Source organism: Paramisgurnus dabryanus, chromosome 17 (genome assembly GCF_030506205.2).
Source record: "Paramisgurnus dabryanus chromosome 17, PD_genome_1.1, whole genome shotgun sequence".
NCBI lineage: Eukaryota > Metazoa > Chordata > Actinopteri > Cypriniformes > Cobitidae > Paramisgurnus > Paramisgurnus dabryanus.
In genome coordinates, this window is record NC_133353.1 from 28,521,610 (window position 1) to 28,547,552 (window position 25,943).

At 37.0% G+C, this 25,943-nt stretch overlaps 1 protein-coding gene across 1 annotated transcript; it reads left to right on the plus strand.

Annotated features, from left to right (window-relative positions):
- Positions 1 to 674: 674 nt before the first annotated feature.
- kcnk2a (potassium channel, subfamily K, member 2a) lies at positions 675 to 25,862 on the plus strand. The gene is made up of 7 exons (XM_065288408.2): positions 675 to 1,041; positions 1,741 to 2,051; positions 7,062 to 7,179; positions 17,818 to 17,978; positions 20,153 to 20,339; positions 20,679 to 20,818; positions 24,427 to 25,862. Coding segments are annotated over exons 1-7 (1,239 nt in total). The 5' UTR covers positions 675 to 1,040; the 3' UTR covers positions 24,748 to 25,862.
- The last annotated feature ends 81 nt before the right edge of the window (positions 25,863 to 25,943 follow it).

Consider the following 25,943-nt stretch of genomic DNA (forward strand, 5'->3'; position numbering starts at 1 on the left):
TTGATGTGGAATTGGCGTTTGGAGTGCACATTTTCCTTTAATGCAGGTCTGTCATTGCCTAAAGGACCCATAATTTTAGCAACTGCACTGAAAGTGCTACTGCCAAGGTGAAAACACAATGGCGAAGGGAAAAAGGAAACAGAAGACACTGTATTTAGGAAACAAAATCTAGTCTTTTTTTCCAAACAACACAGCTGGATGTCTCAATTGAACTTTGTTAACTCTAGCGTGGACTTTGCTTATAGGCAGATATGATAAATTAGGCAAAGTTAAATAAATCGGCCTAATTAAAACCCCATAATATTTAAAAATGTCTGCATTTATTGCATACATGCATATTGCAGACCCTTTTGTGTGATATAATGTTTAAGTAATGCATCTATTGTTATCTATTTTATTTTATAAATGTAGTAGTGTGTGACTGCATTATTTTTACAACTTAAGCATCCACGTGTGTACTGTGACCTTTGGAAAGCTGTTGTTTCAGGATACAATTTGCATTTAAGTAAAAAAGTTGCTGCTGCAGCTGACAACAGTTCTCTGTTTTTACATGCATCGTTTTTACAAATTTAATGATACAAACGAAACGAAACATTACTATTTCCAAACACCTCATACCTGAACAAGAATCAACAGGCACTGCACAGCACAGGCACAGCAATTATTTATTTTAACGAACGAGTCGACTGGCGTGCAAAGCGGGCGCGCCTGCGAGAGCGGAGCCCGGACCGTGAGCGCGCTCTTGATGAGAACAGCCCGTCCAATTATGCGTGTGCCCCCCTCGGACACTCCCTTCTCACTTCAGTGCTTACTCAACCACGAAATCCAGCGACCAATTCCCAGATACTGGACATTTAAAACCGGACCGAGCCATCACTATTCATTCCCGAAGAAGCGACGGAGTGATGCGAATGCGTTTGGTGTCACGCGGAACAGACTGCGCTCGTGTGTTTATGAGAAACGGCAAGACAAAAAGTCACGTGAAGACAACATTCAAGACAGCTGATGAGAGGCAGCAAGAAGAAGAAGAAATTTGACAAAGTAAGTGCCCAGCGTTTTGGGGGTTAATTGTGTTGTTTTGCAACCTGCGCAAAAAGTTCGTGATACTCTTGACCTATAGCGTGGGATAAGAAGTGCACGTGCACAGCTTAAAGCATTATTGGGTGACTAATTGATCGTTAATAGACATCGCATAATGCATTTTGCAAAAATGTAAACTTTTAGGTGCTAACATTTGGCTGCCTGCCTCGCGCGAGATCACAGCTCCACGCGCTCCCTGCATGTTGGACGCTAGTGAGAAAATCACGCGTACTTTATCACTGCTTTGCTAAGGTTTACACGTGGCAGGAACACTGCAGGTAGGTAGGATGGTGAGAAAGAACAACATTAATATCCTGGTAGATGAAAGGCACGTTTCCTGTCTAGTCCACATCTCGTTAAAAGTGCTTTAAATTAATAAAAAAACTACAGGTAGGCTAATTGTCAGTCAACACACACACACACACACGCGCGCGCGCGGTTGTATGCGCCTTTCATAACAGCTTTAATTTATTAACACAGCCATGGGAAAACATAAATGTGTTTGTTCATACACATAGACAGGCAAATAGTGATGGGGGCTCCTTCAAATGGAAACCAAAACAGCTTTAAAGCGACAATCAGTTCATCAGCAGTCACTGGCTTTTATATCCCCTCACTCACCCTCTCTCTTTCCTCTCTCTCTCCCTTTGTTCTCCCCAGTGGCCGCACCTGATCTTTTAGATCCCAAATCAGCCACGCACAACACCAAACCCCGGCTGTCGTTCTCCTCCAAACCCATCGTCCTTAACTCGGCGGATGACTGTGAGACCCTAACCACGGTAATGAAGTGGAAAACGGTACTAGCGATCTTCCTGCTGGTAGTTCTGTACCTGATCATTGGAGCCACCGTGTTCAAAGCCCTGGAACAGCCTGAGGAGAGCTCGCACAAGTACCTCATAGTAAAGGAGAAACTCGACTTCCTCTCCAAGCACGCCTGTGTCAACACCTCTGAGCTGGAGGATCTGGTAAAGGTACGAATTTTAGGCATTCATCTGTGTGCTTGACATGAAAAGTATTTAATTGTGTGGATATTGATTCAGCACACGCTTATTGTCTGTGGGACAGTGAGTGCATAAACTAATCTTTGCTGGGATCAATAGGCAGCTCTAAAGTTGGCAGGGACCTTTTTATAAAAGAGAGATTGATTAACATCACTAATTGCTAATTTTACATTATACTTACATTTTTGAAGTGTGATGCAAGCAATGTGGTAAGAAATAAGTGGGTTTTCTGTATCACATTGATATGAGAGTCCTGTATACAGGACTATCTGCTCTCATGCTGTTAAAAAAATGGTCTAAATATGTACCCTAGCATGTACCCTTTAAAAAGGTCCTATATTTATACATTTGATACAAATATGTACTTTTGAGATATAAATATAAACTCTCTAGGTGAAGCTGTGCTTTTATTAGAAGGGTACCGCCCCAGTGACAGCTGGGGTACGTGTTTTGACCATTTTTTCTTACTGTGCAGTGTGCATTTGTGCAATAATTAAATGGATATATTTAACTCCCCTCCTCTGGGAGAGCAGGCTTGCAGTGAATTACATTTTCTTTTTCATTTCTCATTGAAAAGTATTTTATCTGTGGTGTAATTAAATCTGCTCCTATTATGACATTGCTAATTGACTCTCCCTGCTGAAGCCTGTTAGATTTACTTGTGTTGTAGGGAGATTGAATACAAAGTGTTGATATCATTTTATAAGTGCAGCGTTAAAGGAATATTCAATTTTCTTAAAAGAAAAATCCAGATAATTTACTCGCCACCATGTCATCCAAAATGTTGATGTCTTTCTTTGTTCAGTCGAGAAGAAATTATGTTTTTTGAGGAAAACATTGCAGGATTTTTCTCATTTTTATGGACTTTAATAGAGCCCAACATTTAATACTTAACTCAACACTTAACAGTTTTTTTCAACTGAGTTTAAAAGGACTATAAACGATCCCCAACGAGGCATAAGGGTCTTATCTTGCTAAACGATTGTCATTTTTGACAATAAAAATAACAAATATACACTTTTAAAGCACAACTTATCGTCTAAATCCAGTCCAGCGCGACCTAATGTAAATGCATAGTGACGTAGGGAGGTCACGTGTTACATATATAAAACACACATTTGCGGACCATTGTAAACAATAAACTGACACAAAGACATTAATTAGTATCAGTTGACATACAACAACGTAGGAACGGTCCTCTTTCTCAACACTTGTAAACTCTGGGGCGTAGTTTCGCGTTCGTCCTCTGTGACCTCTTGACGTCATGACGTATTGCGTGGGGTCACGTTGGCGCATCACGACCGGATTTAAACGAGAAGTTGTGCTTTAAAAGTGTATATTTGTTATTTTTATTGTCAAAAATGACAATCGTTTTGCTAGATAAGACCCTTATGCCTCGTTTGGGATCATTTAGAGTATTAAATGTTGGGCTCTATTAAAGTCCATTTAAAATGAGAAAAATCCTGCAATGTTTTCCTCAAAAAACATAATTTCTTCTCGACTGAACAAAGAAGACATCAACATTTTGGATGACATGGTGGTGAGTAAATTATCTGGATTTTTCTTTTAAGAAAATTGAATATTCCTTTAAGTATATGCACAATTAATCCACCAGTAATTACAAATCCTGGTGCTGGTGTTTGTTTTTTGTCTCGTGTTACTTTCAAGGAAAGGCACATTATTTGTCACATGCCTTGTGGTGCATTGAAGCATCATGGCATCTATAAATATTATAGCCTATAATCTGAAGACCAGGAGTCAAACCTGTCCTCTTGCCCTTTACAATAAATTCCCACGTAACACGTTGCACTTTCAAACTGTGTTATTACAGTTAGTCTAGTAGTGATTGTAGTAGCACTTAGTACAGTAAGTGTTCTGTAAATGATGCTGACTAAAATAAAACTTCACTGTGGAAATATTGCCCTCTTATTCTTTTCTTTTTGTCCTGCGGCACGCTAGCAGAAGTAGGCATTGAAGGAGCAGCTGTGTGGGCTCTTCCAGAATCCCTGATGTATGTTGGTCAGGATACACTTTGCTTAGTTTGCAGAAATGTGTTATATGGAGACCACCTTTTAAACTCTTGATGTATGTTGCTGGGATTTAGGGAAAGCCTACATGAATGGAATGTTATGCACTAAGGACCATGGACAGCTCCATGTCTTTGCTTATTTTAATTTATAATATCTGTGAAATCCAGGCTAAAGTTTAAAAATCTCAAATTTTGAGAGTAGAAGCATCAAAGTTTGATTTGTATTCATTTTCTTTTTGACATGACCTTACTCAGTCAGTATTATTAAAGATATCAAGGTAAAACAGTAAATCACAAAAAAATGACACTAGCTGGGTTTTCACAGTTGGGGTCCCCAATTTAGACCAGCATACTTTTAAAATGAGAACAGGGTAACTTTAAAATATTTGAGCCCACTTTTCTGAATGTTATATTCTAAATAAAACCAAATTATGAATATGGAGTACTGTCTAAATGGCTCTTTTCTTAAAGGGGACATATCATGAAAATCTGACTTTTCCATGTTCAAGTGCTATTATTGGGTCCCCAGTGATTTTATAAACCTTGAAAATATGTGAAAGACCAACCCAGTAACTTAGTTTTGGTAAAAACTCTCTGCGAGCATGTGAAAAAATAAGTCATTGAATATTTGCTCCCCTTGTGATGTCAGAAGGGGATAATACCGCCCCTTAATCTGCATTATCCAACCACGGCACTGCCATTTAGTGCAGAGATCCGCTCATCTGCATTTTAAAGTACACACCCAAAAATCACACATTTTTGATCACACCTACTAAGTGGCAATTTTAACATGTTATAATAAATTATCTATATGCTATTTTGAGCTAACACCTCATATACTCATTCTGCGGACACCAAAGATTTATTTGACATCTTAAAGTATTGTGAAATGTCCCCTTTAATCTAATCCAATACCCCACGTGGTTAGAAAATGTACAGTAAGCTGTTTTAAAGAAAGTGCAAATTGTGTGAAATTATTGGATGATGAAGATGTATTAAGGCAGTGATAATGGTTAGGATATTTTAAAAGTGTATATACACAGACACAGATCTAGATGTCGTCAGCACATCAGAAAAAAACACTGATTAGAGAAGCTGAAATATTGATTTCAGTTTCGCCAAGATCCTCTCTTCAGAAAATGATGCACAGTTAGAAATCCAGTATAAGAAGTGTAACATTATGCCCAAACAATGAGGCCCAACTATTTGATAAAGCAGATATTTGGAGGTGAATGAAATGATTAATTAACTTCTTTCCTAATTTGCAGCTGATCTATTGTGTGACGTAACTTGCGTATCTGTATTTACTGATAAAGAACAGATCCGTGCCTTTGTTTGCAGTGTAGAATGCAAATGGTGCCAGAAATCCTGCTCATTCAGAGACACGCTGTCTGTTTCCAATTCAAATGTGTTTTGGTTGTCCTTATTATAGAAAATGAAGTCTAATTGCAATACAGTAATGGCAATGCAGTCCTGAATGTCACTCAGGCAAGGGGGAACAGAAAATACGACTCTTTAATAAACAAAATTGTATCATCCTTTATTTGAACTTTTTTACTTTCATATGATTATAGTTCTTCTTTAAAAAGAGAGTAAAGGTGAGTTAGGAGGTCAAATGTCCAAGCTGCTCTAGTCCTTATAAGAAAGGTGTTATGTATGTTTTATAGGGATGTAACGATTCAACCGTGTGTCCCATTAAAAATGCCTGTCTGAAATCGATTCTGAATCGTAAGGCTGCGATTCTTTGTTTTATGCACAGCTTGTGCGTGTACTACCGCATATGGTCAGTAGGAAGTCCTTTTCAATCTAAAATCATTACGAGTCGGAGTCGTTTATAACGTGCATTTAAAAAAGCAACACTCGTTAAACAAAATCATTTAAAATATTCTTTATGATCATGAAAATACCTGAAACAATTTGAAGAACAGTGATATAAATATTCCTGTAGACATTTCCTGGAATAGCGTTCGTAATGCTGCTACTTCTGTGGCACAAAGGGAGTTTCTGCACGGGAGCGCCCCCTGGCATTCGGATGTGCCTGGATATCACCGTAATTCATTCAAATTCATTCATTGAGAAAACGCGCATTTGCACGATTAATCGTTACACCCCTAATGTTTTATGCTGCCGAAAACAAAAATGCACCATAAGCATATCTCATACAACATGTGCAGTATATTCCAATGTGAACAAATCCAAAGAAACAAAACCAAAAATTTTTTTTGTACCACAAGGTTGTTGGATGCTTTAGGCAAAAAGTTTGGGAATGGAACACATCCTCTACTGTATAGGGCAGATATCTTCAACCCTTTTCAGGCCAAGAACCCCTTTAATGGATAGAGAGGAGGACCAGGGACCCCCAGTACCTGTATCAAATTAAGACTGGATTAACATATTTTGTTAATGTTTACATTAGAAAGATATAAAATTAATACTTTTTGATATACACACTTACATACTGTTAGCATACTACATAACACACAACTGAATAGATTTAACATGGGAACCTTTAGTTTAATCAAGTTTATATTTTTTGCCTATTAATGCATTTTGTTGCATTATTCATCACCATAAAACTATGCAACTATATTTCGAATTCAAATAATATTTGGAGGGATGCTGGTAATACCACCAGGACCCCCCCCCAAGGGCCCCCAGACCCCATGTTGAAGACCCATGCCCATTGTTTAAGAAATTAATTTGTTTGAATTTTTAAGTTTTGAACTATAACACAGGAGTCTGTGCTTGGTGAAATAAGTCACCATACACTCTCATTGTAACTCTGCCGTTCATCTCCTTTTTTGTTTCACAAAATAAATAATGTCATCAAAATTACATTACTGGGTGATTCAGTTACTAAATTATATTACTTTTGTATTTATACCATAACTTTAAGATTGTAGTAGGTAAGTCTTGGAGATTATTAATGAGACTTGTTCTGTCCTCCACAGCAAGTGGTGTCTGCTATTCGTGCAGGGGTCAATCCCTCAGGACACCCCTCCAATGGGACCAGCATATGGGACTTCAGTAGCTCCTTCTTCTTTGCAGGAACGGTCATCACTACGATAGGTAACAGTTCTGCTTCTTTCTGTGTCAAAGCATTTAAAAATATTCAAAACTTTCATTGCTTACATCTTCTCTATCTTTTGAGAAATCACCACAAACTACATAGCATGCAGTCATAAGGCCAATTCACACTGATCCAGCAAACGCCAACAGACGTGTCTGTTGGGTCAGTGTTAAACCCCTGTTGGCAGTTGTTGGATTAAAGTAAATGAGGTTTTAGAATGTTGGGGTTTGTTGGAATTGGTTGTTGTTGGACCGGTGTGAATTGGCTTATACCCGACTTTAAAAATGTATGAACTAGTTATAACCTTAGGGGCCTTGAGTGGTTCTCAAACTGGGGGCCGTGTGTTTGTTGTCAGGAGGGCCCCAGTTTTATAAATGCATTATCAACAAAATCAATATTTTATAAAATACATAAATGAATCATAGATTATGTGTAATCAAACCTCAGAAAAATAAAGAATGTGTTAAAATAACACATCTTGTGTCTAGTTAAGGACAACACATCTAGTGCTCCTTAATCACGATTAATCTTTTCCCAGCACTAAAAACAACACATAATGTGTTGAATAGTTTAACATAAAACAATGTGTTAAAATTAACACATCCTGGATATGTTAATTTAAACACATTGTTTTGTTTTAAACTATTTCACACATTATGTGTTGTTTTTAACACATTATGTGTTGTTTTTAGTGCTGGGAAAAGATTAATCGTGATTAATCGCATACAAAATAAAAATGCTTTTTTTGCATAATATACGAGTGTGCTGTGTGTAATTATTTTGTATATATAAATACACACACATTCATGTATGTATTTAAGAAACATTTACGTGTGTGTGTGTGTTAATATATATATTAACAAGTCTTGTTCAAAATAATAGCAGTACAATGTGACTAACCAAAATAATCAAGGTTTTTAGTATATTTTTTATTGCTACGTGGCAAACAAGTTACCAGTAGGTTCAGTAGATTCTCAGAAAACAAATGAGACCCAGCATTCATGATATGCACGCTCTTAAGGCTGTGCGATTGGGCAATTAGTTGAATTAGTTGAAAGGGGTGTGTTCAAAAAAATAGCAGTGTGGCATTGAATCACTGAGGTCATCAATTTTGTGAAGAAACAGGTGTGAATCAGGTGGCCCCTATTTAAGGATGAAGCCAACACTTGTTGAACATGCATTTGAAAGCTGAGGAAAATGGGTCGTTCAAGACATTGTTCAGAAGAACAGCGTACTATGATTAATAAAGTTGATTTGAGAGGGGAAAACCTATAATGAGGTGCAAAAAATGATAGGCTGTTCAGCTAAAATGATCTCAAATGCCTTAAAATGGAGAGCAAAACCAGAGAGACGTGGAAGACAACCATCAAAATGGATAGAAGAATAACCAGAATGGCAAAGGCTCAGCCAATGATCACCTCCAGGATGATCAAAGACAGTCTTGAGTTACCTGTAAGTACTGTGACAGTTAGAAGACGTCTGTGTGAAGCTAATCTATTTTCAAGAATCCCCCGCAAAGTCCCTCTGTTAAAAAAAAGGCATGTGCAGAAGAGGTTACAATTTGCCAAAGAACACATCAACTGGCCTAAAGAGAAATGGAGGAACATTTTGTGGACTGATGAGAGTAAAATTTTTCTTTTTGGGTCCAAGGGCCACAGGCAGTTTGTGAGACGACCCCCAAACTCTGAATTCAAGCCACAGTACACAGTGAAGCATGGAGGTGCAAGCATCATGATATGGGCATGTTTCTCCTACTATGGTGTTGGGCCTATTTATCGCATACCAGGGATCATGGATCAGTTTGCATATGTTAAAATACTTGAAGAGGTCATGTTGCCCTATGCTGAAGAGGACATGCCCTTGAAATGGTTGTTTCAACAAGACAATGACCCAAAACACACTAGTAAACGGGCAAAGTCTTGGTTCCAAACCAACAAAATTAATGTTATGGAGTGGCCAGCCCAATCTCCAGACCTTAATCCAATGGAGAACTTGTGGGGTGATATCAAAAATGCTGTTTCTGAAGCAAAACCAAGAAATGTGAATGAATTGTGGAATGTTGTTAAAGAATCATGGAGTGGAATAACAGCTGAGAGGTGCCACAAGTTGGTTGGCTCCATGCCACACAGGTGTCAAGCAGTTTTAAAAAACTAAATATGTGATTCACAGGATTGCTAAATCCCAGAAAAAAAAATGTTTGTACAAAATAGTTTTGAGTTTGTACAGTCAAAGGTAGACACTGCTATTTTTTTGAACACACCCCTTTCAACTAATTGCCCAATTGCACAGCCTTAAGAGCGTGCATATCATGAATGCTGGGTCTTGTTTGTTTTCTGAGAATCTACTGAACCTACTGGTAACTTGTTTGCCACGTAGCAATAAAAAATATACTAAAAACCTTGATTATTCTGGTTAGTCACATTGTACTGCTATTATTTTGAACAAGACTGTATGTGTATATATATATATATATATATACATACATAAAAAATCTTAAATGACTATATGTATGTGTGTGTCACTTTTATTTTGAATGCGATTAATCGCGATTAATCTTTTCCCAGCACTAGTTGTTTTTAACACATGTGTTATTTCGTGTTGATTTTGAGTTCATATAAATAAAAGGGACAACACAAGATGACACATCAAGATGATAACTAGACACAAGAAGTTTTAAGAGTGTGACCAAAAGGACTACATTGTATAATTTAATCTTTTGTTTGATTCAAATTTGTAAGTTTAAGATTGTTTTGTCATACATTTTCTATGGGGGAGGCGTAAAGGGATGCACCGTACACAAGGGGGCTGCATGCAGAAAAGTTTGAAAACCACTGGTTTACACAACACCATTTTTAACTAAAAACTGAAAAAAAAATTGGGCTGGCTTTTTTAGGACAAATGTGTTTTGGTTTCAAAGTGCAAGTGTTTGAAAATGGCACCATTATGGTCTGTCTGTAAACGTTAACAATGTAGATTTGTGATGTCATGCACAAACATCACCTTTTCTTGGCCTGGCATCCATAATACACTGTTATTATTTTCATAGATCCGTGGGAAGGGTAATCATTTTAACAACATTGTTGCCTGTATGCGAATAAGACAAAGGATATGTTTTTATTACACCTCTGCTGTGTAAACATACCCTTATTTAGAATAGATATTATATTAAATACATAATACAGTTTATTCAGTAGATTGTACTGTCTTAAAGGTGCATTGTGTAACTTTTAGAACAGAGGTTCTCAACTCTAGCCCTCGAGATCCACTTTCCTGCAGAGTTTAGCGCTAACCCTAATCAAACTCACCTGCCTGCGATTTTCTAGTATTCCTGAAGACCTTGATTACTTCACTCAGGTGTTTCAATCAGGGATCGAGCTAAACTCTGCAGGAAATTGGATCTTGAGGGCCAGAGTTGAAAACCTCTTTTTTTTTTTTTTTTTTTTTTTAGAAGGATCTCTTGACAGAAATGCAGTATAATATACGTAACTATATTATGAGTGGTGTATAAAGACCTTACAAAATGTAATACATTGTTTTAATTACCTTAGAATGAGAGGTTTTTATCTACATACACTGCGGGTCCCCTTACATGGAAGTCACCATTTTGTGCCGCCATGTTTCTATAGTAGCCCTAAATGGAACTACGTTGTCTCAGACGATGACATGTTTGTCCTGTGGCAGCTCCTGTAGCTTCTCTATGCGTTTCGAAAGGGAGGGGTGAGCTGTGGACTGAGCAGGTGGTTGCAATTCACAATCTCACTGCTAGAGGCCGCTAAAAATCTACACATTGCACCTTTAGGGGCGGTTTTCCGGACAGGGATTAGACTAGTCCTAGACTAAAATAAATAAGAGCGTCCAAACTGAAAACAACTTGCACTGACATATCTTAAAATACATCAGGGCCCCTTGTTTTGCCTGAAAATACACAGAAGTAATGTTTTTAGTAAGGCATCTTAGTTTAATTATGAAACATAACTAGTTTTAACAAAGGCCTAGTCCTGGTTTAAGCTAATCCCTGTCAAAGAAAACCACCCCTTAGATCTTAAGTCATGTCTTATTTTCGTGTTGAGCAAAAAATTACATAACAAGGTCTTCATACTCAAAAATAATCAGGTCCTGCATGTTTTGATTATAAATGGCTCTTCATGGATGTGTGTTAGCATTATTTAATAAGCTTAATTAGTGAACAACCGTAACTAATCCCTTTCAACAGCTTTGACCGATCTTGAATACAAGTGTGTGACACCTGCTGGAGCAAAGCCAGGAAGTAGATTAAAGAGCGCCCTTCCCCGACCTTATGTCCTTACTAGAATATGAAGTGTAAAATGTAATTAATGAACCAAGTGCCTCTGATCACTTGACCTTTTATTCTGAATTAAAAGAGTTCAAGGTCAGGATTTGTTCCCCATCACATTATTTATCAAGGTTTTAGCCAATGCTGATCGTGGTGTGTAATATACTGGGGTGATTCTCACGAAATCCAGACTTAAAAGCTATTGAAGCCAAATTTTTGTGCACATATAAGGTTAAGGTCTGAACTTACTGATTATTTTTAGAGGAATTAAAAAATATTTCCTATAGAATTATTTACATTTTTTAGATTATCATTATCAAAAAAGATCATTACCGCAACATGATAGTACATTAAATATATGCATTTACAAACTCATGTTTCGGTAATGAGAACTACAAAGTTGTCTAGGTACTATGACAAACAAAATTTCACTTTTATCTGGAGAGAAAAAATAAGAACTGCTTACCTGGTAGCCATCTTGAGTGTCACAGTCAATTATGTCCCTTTCAACTATTTTATTTTTTTGAAAATGTTAGTTCCTTGAGGGCTTAAACAATGATTGAAAATTGTTGCGGAGGATGAGAAAATTGGTCTTGGACACATTTATATTCCTTATTATTGTCTATACATTTACCAGTGATCACCAAATACCACATGTTTCTTTACTGTAAATGTTTATAGTATAACATGCACTGAAGCTTTTTATTATTTAGATTTTTTAATTATAAATTTTCCATGTCAAAGAACCCAAATCCAGTCATGGACACGTTGCGGTAATGAAAATTTTCCACTTAAATGTGGAAAAAACAACAAAATTGGAAATCATGTGCAAAATAGAGATGTTTGTAACTGTATGCTTCTTATTTTGATACTCTTACTTTGCATTTACTTCTCTTATAAAAATGTTCATAAATCTCATAAGTCTAATTTCGCGAGAATCACCCACTGGTGTATAAAGTATCTTCTTGTTTAAAGGGGACATTTCACAACACTTTTTTAAAGATGTAAAATAAATCTTTGGTGTCCCCAGATGTGAAGTTTTGGCTCAAAATACCATATAAATAATTTATAATATTATGTTATAATTCCCACTTTGTAGGTATGAGAAAAAATGCCATTTTAGGTGTGTCCTTCAAAATGCAAATGAGCTGATCTCAGCACTAAATGGCAGAGCTGTGGTTGGATAGTGGAGATTAAGTGGCGGTCCTATTTATCACGGGACCTATTTATTTACATGCTTGCAGGGACTGGTTTACCAAAACTAAGTTACTGGGTTGATATTTTTCACATTTTGTAGGTTGATAGAAACACTGGGGACCCAATTATAGCACTTAAACATGAAAAAGTCAGATTTTCATGATATATCCCCTTTAAGAATCATTTTATGACTATAATATCATCAGGTCATTGGCATTATACTGGAAATCATACAATTTGTCCTATTTAATGCCCTCTAAACCACTTATTAACAAAACCTTTAAGATCTTTTAAAGCATGTATGCATTTGGCAGACACCTTTATAAAATTTATTTGTGGTATACATTTGATTATTTTTTGTTCCTTTATTAAACCCATGACCTTTGCGATGCTAACACAATGTCCTACCACTTGAGCTACAAGAACACTATAAAGTATTATTAAGTGTGTGTGTGTGTGTGTGTGTGTGTGTGTGTGTGTGTGTGTGTGTGTGTGTGTGTCTGTCTGTGTATGTATGCATATTTACTTTTATATTTATTTATGTCACCCAAAGAAGTCAATCACAGACATTCAAAAGCTCAATTTGCTAATTTGTTAGCAAGTAATCTTTCTTTTCAGTCACCTAGACAGACAAAACATTTATTGTCATTTGAATGAACCTGTCAACACCCCATGTCAAACCGTCACCGCAACACCAAAACACACAGAAGCACAGACACTTTGGAGAGTCCTTATCTGCCCATCTGTTTGTGAGGGCTTCATATTTACAAATACACAGAAATCAGTCGAGCGGGATGTTTGGCATCGCTGCAGCTCTCAGAAGAAACACTTATGTGCTCATTAAACTCAATCAGTCACCGTTGTTACATGAGGTTTGCATCAGTCATTCAGAAAGGAGCTGTTTCACTAATGAGGGCGACACGACAGACTGACTTATGTAGCACTGAGATGAAACGGTTGATGTGCACTTCTTACCAAACTAGATTGAGAGGATTTCATTGAGGGATGCTTCTGGTTCACCCAGTGATTTAAATGTTTATTATGTTTTCAACTGTGATTGCTCGGTTAATAATGCCTGCATGGCTTTGTTAAATTCTTAAATTGAGCTTTCATACTTTCATTCTCAAGCAAGTTTATTATATATTATTGTGTTATTTGTTCCTTTTTAAAGCCAGGAGTATGGAATTTATCTGAACAAAAAATGAGCCCCTTAGGGAAGTCATGCCACTATGCGGCCATGTTTGCAACGCCTCTGGGCAGTTATTTCCAATAAAATTCCTACTTGAATGAGGAAAGATGGATATTTCTAAAATTACAATTATAGCTACATAATTCTTCTGACCAACAATTAAAGGATTACTTCACTTTCTTAAAAGAAAAATCCTGATAATTAACTCATCCCCATGTCATCCAAAGTGTTAGTCTTTTTTTGTTCAGTCAAGAAGAAATTAATTTTTTAAGGAAAGCATTCCAGGATATTTCTAAATTTAATAATCTTTATTGGACCTCAACAGTTTACAGTTTAAATGCGGTTCAAAGCAGCTTCAAAGGGCTCAACGATCCCAACCGAGGCATAAGGGTTTTATCTTGCAAAACGATTGTCATTTTTGGCAAATGCACTTTTAAACTACAATTTCTCGTGTTGCACCACTCGTGTGACACGCCAGCAAGACCTCACGTAATACGTAATGACGTCGAAAAGGTCACGCATCACAAATGTTAAACTCACACTTGCGGACCATTTTAAACAAACTGACACAAAGACATTAGTTAGTATCTTACAACAATGTCGGAATGGTCCACTTTCTCCAAACTTGTAAATACTCGGGCGGTAGTTTTGCATACGTCATGCGTGACTTTTCGACGTCATTATGTAATATGTAAGGTCACGCTGGGGCATCACACGGCTAGTGCAAGACAAGAAGGAGGTGTTTAAAAGTTCATATTTTTTTGCTGAAAATGATGATTGTTTCTCTAGAAGAGACCCCTCACTGCCCCTCCACTTTAAAATAATTGGCTTCTTTTTTTGAGTGGCAGCAAAGTCAGCCAATCAGTAATGAGATTGCAAGTTAAGCCAGTAGGGGGAGCCAAATAGGTGCAAAACCACTTGTTTAAAATCCCCCACCCTAATAGAGCTATCTGAGATAGGTTTTTAGGAAGCTTCTAAGGCATTACAGACCCAAACAAAATTTTTTTTGTCTACATGTCACATCACAGAACAAGGATAAATAACCCGTTCAATCATTCTATGTCACCTTTAAACCTGACATCTATAACTTTAAAACACAAATTGTGCTATAAAACACCTTTTTTGGGTTTGCTTTAGCTACAAAGCCCCTCCCCCTGAGAATCTTGATTGATTGATTGGTTCTTTTTAACTGGAAGGCGGGACTTCCGACGCCAGAGCAGCCATATTGAGCAGTGCACTGTCCCCTGTAGATAGTAATAGGAGTGCTCAATGTTATTATATCCTTTTGTTGGTTTAGTGTAGTGTTGAAGTTTGGAGAAATGTGAAATGTTGAGCTATTCATACACACCATATATTTTTACAGCTTATGAAAGTATGCTGTTTCTGTTCAACCATGAACAGATGTGTTCACGTATAAAGTACTCTGTAAAGACACTGTAAAATTGTTATGTGCAATTAAGGTTGTCTCACAGAAAATCAGTTTTTATGGCTTTTTCAGGGTTTTTGCTTTAATTAAAATTCAAAGACAGATTGCACTAGAAGTGATTAATGTTGTTAATGAGCATCAAGGATTAAAGACATAATTGGATAAAGGCTCTTGTTAAAATGCTTCCCACTGTTTCACTTAATTTTCCCCCTCCCAGCATTTAAAAAAGCCCAGCATTTTTTATGCTTTTCACAAAGGTTTAAGTCTTTCAGAAAATGTTCTTCTAAGGGCTGTCACTTTTTATTCGAATATGCATTCGAACATGACGTGAAATATCCGTATTCGAACTATAAATAAACCATCCGGTTTTTTAAATGCCATGTGTGGCGCATTTTTTACAGTAACACCTCGTAATAGGAAGGAGGCTGAGAGTGAAACCGACGACGGCAACTGTGCGCAAGAGAGGGAATCAAATGGGACCAAAATGAACCTCATGTGCATGTCAAGATAGAATTAGTTTGTATATAAAATGACATATTGTTTAAAGTGTTAAATATTATAGCAGAATAAAAATCTTGTGTTAATACTTTCGCATTATGAAATTAGCATGTATGAAGATAATTTCTTAATTTTTACAACGCAATGTAAACTTTATATTAAACAACAACATTTGTCTTGTAAACGGATTTGAAATGATCATGTGCTGACTGTTGCGCGTCACATTGTCGACAAGTGAGATCTGCTTAACTCAGCGGTAAGTTTAATTTCATCTCAAATATCAAAGGGTTTGTGCTCTCTATCATTAAAAACGGGCAAGCAAACAGCACGCGCAGGGTTAATGTACTTGTGAATGACGGCTCACAAACGCGCGGGATAGGCTTGGTATGTGTGCTTGTTGTCAATGACAGTTCTGGTCACAAACACGCTCAAGCGCGGGATATGTGTGCTTGTCAATTATGGGCATTAAATCCGCGGAATTCCGCAGAGTTTTCTGCCGAAATCTGCGGGCGCGAATTCTGTTTGCGTCTGCCTATATACTCCTGCTGCTATTTAAGTTGTCACGTTATTGTTTGTAACTGTTCTGAATCATTTTTATATAAGTTTGTTATTCATAAGTTGATAACCTGCTGTTTCAAACATTAAGTAAAAAAGTAATCCAGACAACCCTGTTTATGACTGTCACTGTTAATAATTTTGTGATTGAATCTCCATTACGGTGGGTTTTTGATGCGCGTGGGGTGGGGGGGGGGGGCGGCGGCGCCTAGATATTCGAATATATTCGGATACATTGCATGATATTCGAAATCCGTTCGAATTTGATTTTTCTCAAAAGTGACAGCCCTAGTTCTTCTATAAACATACAATAGATCAAATGAATAGATCAAATGAAAAAGAGACCCTCTGCTTTTAAACAAAAAACATTTTGATCCTACCTTTATTTGTTCTCTTTTTATCACCTCTTCAAAAATGTTGAGCACAAAGCGGAGATAATTGCATTTTTGTAAACGACTTTTGATAGAGATCAGATTCAGAGTGATTATCAAAACATACACGGAGTTCTTACTGTTTGACCTAAAGGGTTGCTTCTAGGTTTTATATTGGGTGAATAATAGTGGAAACATGGATTGTCAGAAAAACTCGTCCTTAGCAGGGAAGCGTTTTCTTTTAATTGACGAGTTAAGTCATCAATGGCTGGGAAAGAGTTAACAAAGCCTGGCCAGTAGCTTGTAATTGCTCAAATTTCTGTTATTTTCCATGTATCCACAACCATTGATATTCTCATGTGACCCTGTACTATAGACAGTTTCATCGGACGCACGTGAGCTGACGCGATACGCGTCTGGATCCAAACTTTACTTCCGGTTTCGTTTTTTTAATGGTCTGACTAGTTGCTAAACTGATCTCTTGAACAAATGTCTTGTCTCAAATAACACATGTTTTGGTTTCCTAGGTAATCTGTGCTTGTTATATAAATAAACTGCGTTTAAAGAACTTTGTTGTTATTTATTCTTAGCGGAGTTTACCGGAAGTTACGTGCGGACCACGACAGCCGCTTGTTTATGTTGTTACTGCTGAAACCGTCTATAAAACCAGTCTTAAGTGAGTGTCAACATTCCGATCTCTCTGATAAAGCCAACACTGAAGTGACTTGCAGGCTCCAAAAAGTCAATTTCCATAGATCCCTATGTTAAATGCCGCACTTTACAGCAGAAAATTATGTTTTCAGCCTAGTACAAAAAGTGATTTTGTTCTATATAGCTAATTGTGAGTGGGGTAAATTTTTCAACTCATCCGTTTAAATGATATTAAGCCTTAAAGTTTTGCATAATGAAGGACAAGTGAACTGCCACTGCTTGACAGGCGTGTTTTCACCAACCGACAGCAATAAGACATTTCGGGGAACTCCGCATTCCACACAGATTTTTCATGTATTTTTTTGTTTTGCCTGATCCTTCCAATTGCTGTAATACTCACACATTATATATGTCAATAACGTTGCAGTCTTACAGAATATCTTTTTGTTTTGGCAGGGTTTGGAAACATCTCTCCACACACAGAGGGAGGAAGGATATTTTGCATAATCTATGCCTTGCTGGGGATACCACTCTTCGGCTTTCTCTTGGCTGGAGTGGGCGATCAGCTGGGAACCATATTTGGCAAAGGAATAGCAAAAGTTGAGAAGATTTTTGTGGTGAGTGTTGTATTAAATTGAACCTCTGCGTTAAAAATGAAGGCGAAAAATACTGTTTTTCACAGCGATGTCATTTTTTACTTATTTATTTTAACAGTGAAAATAAGTAATTAAAACAGATTGGACTAATGGGGCGTACACACCAAATGCGAATTTAACGATTTGCGATAGTAGATTATGTTCAAAGTCAATGCAAAGACGTGAATAGGCGCAAACTTGCGCAGGGCGATGCGAATGATGCCACGTGGGCACAAAGACACGTTTGAGGCGACTAACGCTTGTTTTCAATTAAACCACGCCGCTCAATTCAATTAAAAATATTTAACTCTCAGGCGATAATTTTGCGTGACAGGAAGTTAAATCCCGCGAGTAATCTAGAGCAAGGAACATGACGCTTTGCAGTATAATAATGTGAGCTGACAAAAAACCTGGAATGTAGAAAGTACTGAAAACTGACTGTGTATCAAAAAGCCCTGTGATCTGAAATTTGCTGTATTGTCTTTACTTAGTATCTGCTGTAAGCTGCATAACTCTCAGTTTTGATGATTCAGTGTAATCACTTAAGTGCCTCTGGTGATCTTGTTTACACTATCTATACTTTCTCTCTATACATTTTCTGCTGAGTTTTGTTGTTTTTATGCAGCAACAACTAAAATGTGAACGTTTCTCATAAAAAACACAATGCAATATTTCTTTCTCATGAGTCAATGCATAGTTAATAATTAATTGCTGGTGCATTTATTTTATTCTGCAGCACTAAAGAAGGAATTTCTTTATGCTAGACAAAAAAACATGTTTACCTTTACATTTTATATTTGCAATGTGTTAATTAGACTGTAATACTTTAAAATAGTGATTAGTTATTTTATACTTGATGGTTTTGAGATGATCAGCATTGGTAAGTAACTGCCTATGCATATAACACTCTCAGAAAAAAAAATGGTACATAAATTGTCCCTGGGACGGTACCTTTTCAAAAAATACACTTTTGTACCTAAAAGGTGCATACTGGTACCTCAGGTACTTTAGAGGTACACACTTGTACCTGAAAGGTTCATATCTATACCAAAATGGTACTTATTAGAACCTCTTTAATAGGTACCGTCTCAGTGACGACTTTTGTTTTTTACCCGATTATTTAAAGAAATTATGCGTGAAACAAATAGGTTATTCTCTTAGATCACTAATAAAAATAAACAACAGCATGGCTGTTCTGAGAACAGCTGGGTCTGATCAAAGGACTTTCCTAAGCGCATAGACAATGCTGGTATCTGTACAGTAAATCTTTTAGAGTAGATAATTGGTTATATCAAAATAAAAAATAAAATAAGCTTTATTAGCATGATTTATACAGTATTGCCAAAGCATTGGCCATTGCATGAGCATTAAACAGAATAAATATTATAATACCTAGACAATTTAAACGTATATATTTCTCTTCTAGAAATGACTGTAGACGTTTATTATACTAAAACACAGATATTGTTCAATAAAAAAAGTCTTTGCGTGTAATGAGTTCATATTAGTATCTCAAGCTACATACTGGTACTAAATGTATTCATATCGGTACCTAAATGGCATATACAGTGTTAGGACCTTTTTAACTCTTCCCCCGCCATTGACAAGTTTTTTTGCTTTTTGCAATACTGCTATTATCCACTAGGTGGCACTCTTTCGCAACTTATAAAACCCGGAAGTATCGCCCTAGGGCAAACCGCTGTATGTCCGTGTTAGTTTTGAAGATCGCTCTGAATCTAATCTCCATCAAAAGTCCTTCACAAAAATGGAATTATCTCAGCTTTTTGCTCAAAATTTGATGTTTTTAATGAAACCTTCCCATATTTGAGAGGTAATAAAAAGGGAACTAATGAAGGTAGGTTAAAACAGTTTTTTGTTTGAAAGCAGAGGGTCTGTTCTTTTATTTCATATATTGTATGTTTATATATTTTACAAAGAACATTTTCTGGAATGCATAAAACGTTTGTGAAAATCATGAAAAATGCTGCCGCTGGCTGGCAACTTAAAAAAAAAATGCTGGTGGGGAAAGAGTTAAGAACGATTTTTTTTGCCATTTTTCAGACCGGTAGGAAAATGTGTCAATGATGGAAATGTAGGGTCGATTGAGTGTGAAATGTAGTGAGTTCAGAAATACTAAAACATATTTTCCCTCTTAGAAATGGAACGTGAGTCAAACCAAAATCCGTGTGACTTCCACAGTCCTGTTCATCCTGTTTGGATGCCTGCTGTTTGTGGCCATCCCCGCGCTCATCTTCCAACACATCGAGGGCTGGAGCACTCTGGAATCCATCTACTTTGTTGTCATCACATTAACCACTATTGGATTTGGAGACTTCGTGGCAGGTAATGATTGAAGTCGCTGCTTGGCTGCCTCACTCTGCATTTTCATGGCGTTAACTGACAATTTGCACAGATCAACACCACAAAACAAAGTAAAAACATTTATACATACATATTGGTGAATATATAACAGTCACACTTTCGATTAACAGCTCAGACCATTTAGCCATATGTATCGATGCCAGCCAGAGGAGATACCAAGCTTAACCGTCTTAATATGCATTTACGCAGAGAATCAAGGCATTTCTGATTTTTTAATATTTGATGTGTGTACTTCTGGGAGTATTTCTTTTTAAGTTGATTGATATTAAAGATTTATCAACTTGTTTCCGTTTTATCCAGGAGGATCCGAAATAGACTACCTGGACTATTATAAGCCTATCGTGTGGTTTTGGATTCTGGTGGGTCTTGCCTACTTTGCTGCAGTGCTTAGTATGATTGGAGACTGGTTTCGGGTCATATCCAAGAAGACCAAAGAAGAGGTATGTTATGAGTTGTTCTCCTTAATTTAAATGAAAATGATCCACAACCTTGTTCTACCATATTTTCCGCACTAGAAGTCACTTTTTTATAGTTTGGCGGGTTCTGGTACTTCTAGTCAGCTGCGACTTATACGTCAAAATTAATTCATATGAACCAAGAGAAACCATTAACGTCTACAGCCACGAGAGTCCGCTCTGTGCTGCTCCTGTATTTATGTAATTCAGTGGATTTAGTGATGTGGAATGACTTCGTGACCTTTTTGAATTTTATTCGGCTTTTCGTATCAATTTAGCCTATTCAGCCTCTCGGTATGTTCTGCATGCTATTGTGTAAATAACTGTTTGTTACTTTAACATGTACGGACACCTATTTAACCTGCTGTTCTGTGTTATTGTTTAGTTGAATAACTTGCCTTTTCAGATTATATGTCGTTTTTTAGCTTGGATTTTGTGAAATATTTTCAAAATAAATGCGACGTATAGTCCAGTGCGACTTACATATGTTTTTTCAAAATGCATTTTTGACTGATGTGACTAATGCTGCGTTTACTCCAGACGCGGTAGAGGCGGCAAGCGCGAGTGATTTCAATGTTAGGTCCCACGGCGCGGATGAGGCATTTAGTGCGGAAGACGTATTTCCGGCTCAATCGCTCGTCTAGTTCGAGCAACTTGAGCGTATGGCGCGGTACGCGCGAATGGTGCTTTTGTGCATTTTGCATTTGACGCGAATTTGCGGCTGACGCCCGAGTTGAAAAATTTTAACTTTGGTGGATTTTCGCTCGGCGTTAACCAATCAGGAGCCTGCTTGCTGCTGTGGCGGCAGCCCCGCCCGGAGTCACTCATTCAGCATGAAGCTTGATATTGTCCGTGAGCAGCTATACGACATAAGTTCTTATTTCTATAGAGACAGGAATAAAAAGGACCTCGCTTGGAAGAGTGTCAGTGAGAACATTGGGCAACCTGGTAAGTTGTAATACACATTTCACTTTTGAGTCACGTGACGTTTATCGACCCGCGCCATTTATTTTACCCCTATAGTAAGGTGACTAAATACAAACCGGTAACTCTCTCGATAAATGCACAATCAACATCAGCCATCCTGCAAACAGACAACCGCATAGCACTTGCAGCTCCCACAAGAAGCAGATTTTGCCTCTGATGCGCGTCAAATACTTGCTTTTTCTGTGCGTCTACTTCGCTCTACACGCGCAAATGCTTTCAAACTGTTCAAGCGGCAAACTAGACGCGATTTTGACGCCTGAAACGCGGTTGGTGTAAACGCAGCATTATACTGTGGAGCGACTTGTAGTCCGGAAAATACGGTACTGTAATTCATGTTTGTCACGAAGTTATAGCTCCCCTCATAAGCATGCCTCACAAAATACTGTTGATACGTATTGGGCTTAATATTTATCTGATTTATAAACGGCATGTTTTGTATTTGCATTAAAAGTTAAGGTAGCAGCCTCATAGAATATATGGTTTATAAAGTTTCCTGCATTAATTTTTTAAGGTAATATGGGTGGATTATGTTGTTATTATCTCATTGTTTACTATGTTTTTACTCCACATTGGTCTCACACTGGAGATGTTTTATGTACTTGAATTACTTTACAAAATGGGTTGATAGAAAATGTCTCCTGTTCATTTCACAAAAGTGCAATTTTCTGCTATTATACTCTATAGTAAATATACGAACAGTGATTTGTTACGAGAACAAGTCTTTCACAATACGGCAAATGTAGGTCTTTAGGCCTTCAGCTCCATAACAGTATTCTGTTTTTCAGTTAATTTAGTGTATTACATAGCAGAGAACTATAAATGTAACCTGAAAAAGACATACACTTTAGTCCATTAACACATCTCACTGAAAATAGGTGAAAAGGAAAGGTAGAGGTTTAAAGTAACAGGTCTGAATGACCCAGTTCATGCCGATTCTCATCTATAATCCATCACTTTTCTGAATGTTGCCATGGTGCTGTGTTGAACACTCTCTTCTTTGATTTATGCATTTTGCATCATGAATAAACTCAAATTAGAGTTTGTTTTGTAAAAGCACCTGCTCACCATCTTTTGACTTTACAACTAAATAAGTGACTGCTTCTCTTTGTAATAATTAAATAATTGATGTAATTGTTTTTGTACTAGTACAAGAACAGATTGTTTTGACATTTGTTTCAAGGCTCACAGTGTAGTATTTTTTCTTGATTTAATAAAACAGGTTTGTGGCATAGACCGTAAATGTAGTTTATATATAATAAGTTGAATAATATAGGCCTTAATATACAGTAGTGGCCAAAAGTGATGTCCATGGAAAATGTGTACAGTGTTTGCTTTTAGTGCTACCTCAGATTAGATTAAACTACCAACCAAATGTGAGCTGTATGGTACTAAATGTCCAAAATGGAACCTATGAGGCGGTTTTCCGGACAGGGATTAGACTAGTCCTAGACTAAAAAAATAATGCTGCATTCACACCAAACGCGAATAAAGCGGCAAATTCTAGAACATTTTGAAAGCATACTATTTAGTTCCAGACGTGTGTAAAAAGAAGCGTTTGAAGCGAAATTGACGCGTGTCCAAGGCAAAATCCTCTTCTTGTAGGAGGGGCAAGTGCTGGCCGTTGTCTGTTTGCAAGATGGCTGATCGATGTTGACCTCCAGAGGCGTTCCCAGTTTGGCGAGTTTCATTATTTTCTGTCTCTATAGAAATATGAACTCGTGTCATAACTTTGGGTGACTTCTCACTGACAATATCAGTCATTCTTCCATGTTGAATGAGTGACTCCGGGTGGGCCTGCCGCCACAGAAGCAAGCAGGCTCCTGATTGGTTAACATTGAAATAACAGCAAATTGAAGTAGAATAAATTTTTTTTTAACTTTGCCATCAAACGTCAATGAGGTGAATTTGCGTCTACCGCGCCGTGCTTAATGTCTCATTCGTGCCACAAGACCTCCAGACGCGCATACACGCGTCTTTACATTAACTTAAATTGAAATCATTCGCGCCAGACGCTCTATTCGTGTTTGGTGTGAACGCAGCATAAGAGCTGTCCAAACTGAAAACAACTTGCACTGACATATCTTAAAATACATCAATGCCCTTTGTTCTGCCTTAAAATGCACACACGTAATGTTTTTAGTAACACCCATAAGTGTCTAAACAATGAACTTTTCAAATATTTATTTATTTATAATAAAGAAAAAGGCACAAGGTTTTATCCGAATATACAAATATGCATAGAAAAAACTAAATGTTCACAGTTAAAAAAAACTTACATTGACTTAAATTGTATCTTTTATTATATTAATTGATCCTCTCTTTGTGGTAATATTTTGTAGGTGTTGTCCTGGACTATGTCTTTACAAACTTCGCTCTTGATTCAAATATTTTATTGGAGTTTAAGGATTGGAGCAAAGATGGCAATTTTTCAAAGTTGGACATCACTTTTGGCCACTACTGTATATGTTGGGGACTTGTATTATTTTATGTGTTTTTGTGTACATCCTACAATTTAAATACAAATACTTTGAAAAATGCTGTTGCTGAAAATGTTGAACATTTGATATGTTTGGCATTGTCCCACTAAATACTGCATTGTTTGTTAGGTTGGAGAGTTTAGAGCGCACGCTGCAGAATGGACGGCTAATGTGTCGGCCGAATTTAAAGAAACGCGGCGGCGGCTAAGTGTGGAAATTTACGACAAGTTTCAGCGGGCGGCATACATCAAGCGCAAGCTATCCTCGGAGCTCGGGCAAAACCCTGGACAAGACTTGATGTCATGCAGAAGGACCCTGTCTGTTAACTTCACAGATGAACTAGAGAAAGAACCATCTACCCTAACCAAAACTGGCAGTCTCTACCTGAACGGACTAACTCCAGACTTTCCCGATCTCCGAGAGATTTCCGTTATTGAGCGTCTTAAATAAGATTTTGTCTCTTGTTGCTCAAAAACTTTGATATGAAGAGGAAGATATGTCTGGGTCTACATATCTGTTTTATTAGGACGTTTCATATCTAGACATTTTCTTTCCTGGACTTGGATTTGCCAAAATCTTTATCAATGTATTGAACTCATTGAGGGGAAAAACATATGCCTTGTCTGCATTTTTAGGAATTGTGATAAATTTTAATAAAGTCTGTATTTTTTAGCAAAACAAGCCAGAAGCTTTTAAAATACAGTGAATCATGTTTGTGCCTTAACTTTCATCAGGAATGGATTTGCCAGCAGCTGCTACATGTTGAACGATACAGAGAAAGAATGAACCACAACCCCAGTTTGTACATCATTGTGTCCAAACAATGAAAAACTTTATTGTGATTCAACAGCCATGTTTTTATCTTGCATTAGTATATTTACATCTGTTTTTAACATACTTTACATGACTATCAACTACTGTAGCTTCATTGTATTTCAAAATGGTGCAATTCTGTAAGCAAATCAATTTTTACTACCTTTTACTAAACTTTTTTTTTCCCCTAAAATATAAACGCACACAAAAATAGTGGCTTATTTACAATCCAGTGTTGTGTCAAAAAGGTACAAACTTGGCTATTGGGTTAAATTAATCTAAATAATTATTATTTGACAACAATATCTATAACAACTCTGTGTAGGTTAAATTACAAGCGTATTGGTTGGGTGTGTCCCTTTTGACCCAATGCTGGGTTGAAAATAACTGCACTTTTAATTGAGGTTTTGTCTTAAACAAACTATTCATTTAATTGAGTTCAATGAAGTGACTGCATTTTGGTATGTCTAGTGTATTATTAAAGTTGTGCATATTTTTACATTAGCCTAACTTCGGCAACCAGCATAAAGCCGGATACATTGTATTGTACTTGGATTGCGTCTTACCTCTGTTTGCCTTTAGCCTGCATGTGTAACATAAAACCAAATGTAACTGGATTAACTGTGGAAACAGATGCAGATAACAATTGACAAAGAGAAATGTTTTTTTTTTATCTCTGCTGTAAACATAAGCTATGGCTTTTGGGACTGACTTGTTACAATAAATAATTTATAAATAATTTTATTTAAAAAAATTAATAATGAAGTGATTTTTGGGAATGAATGGAAAGAGTATGAATGTTATGTAAAGTGATTGTAGGCATTGTGTTAGTC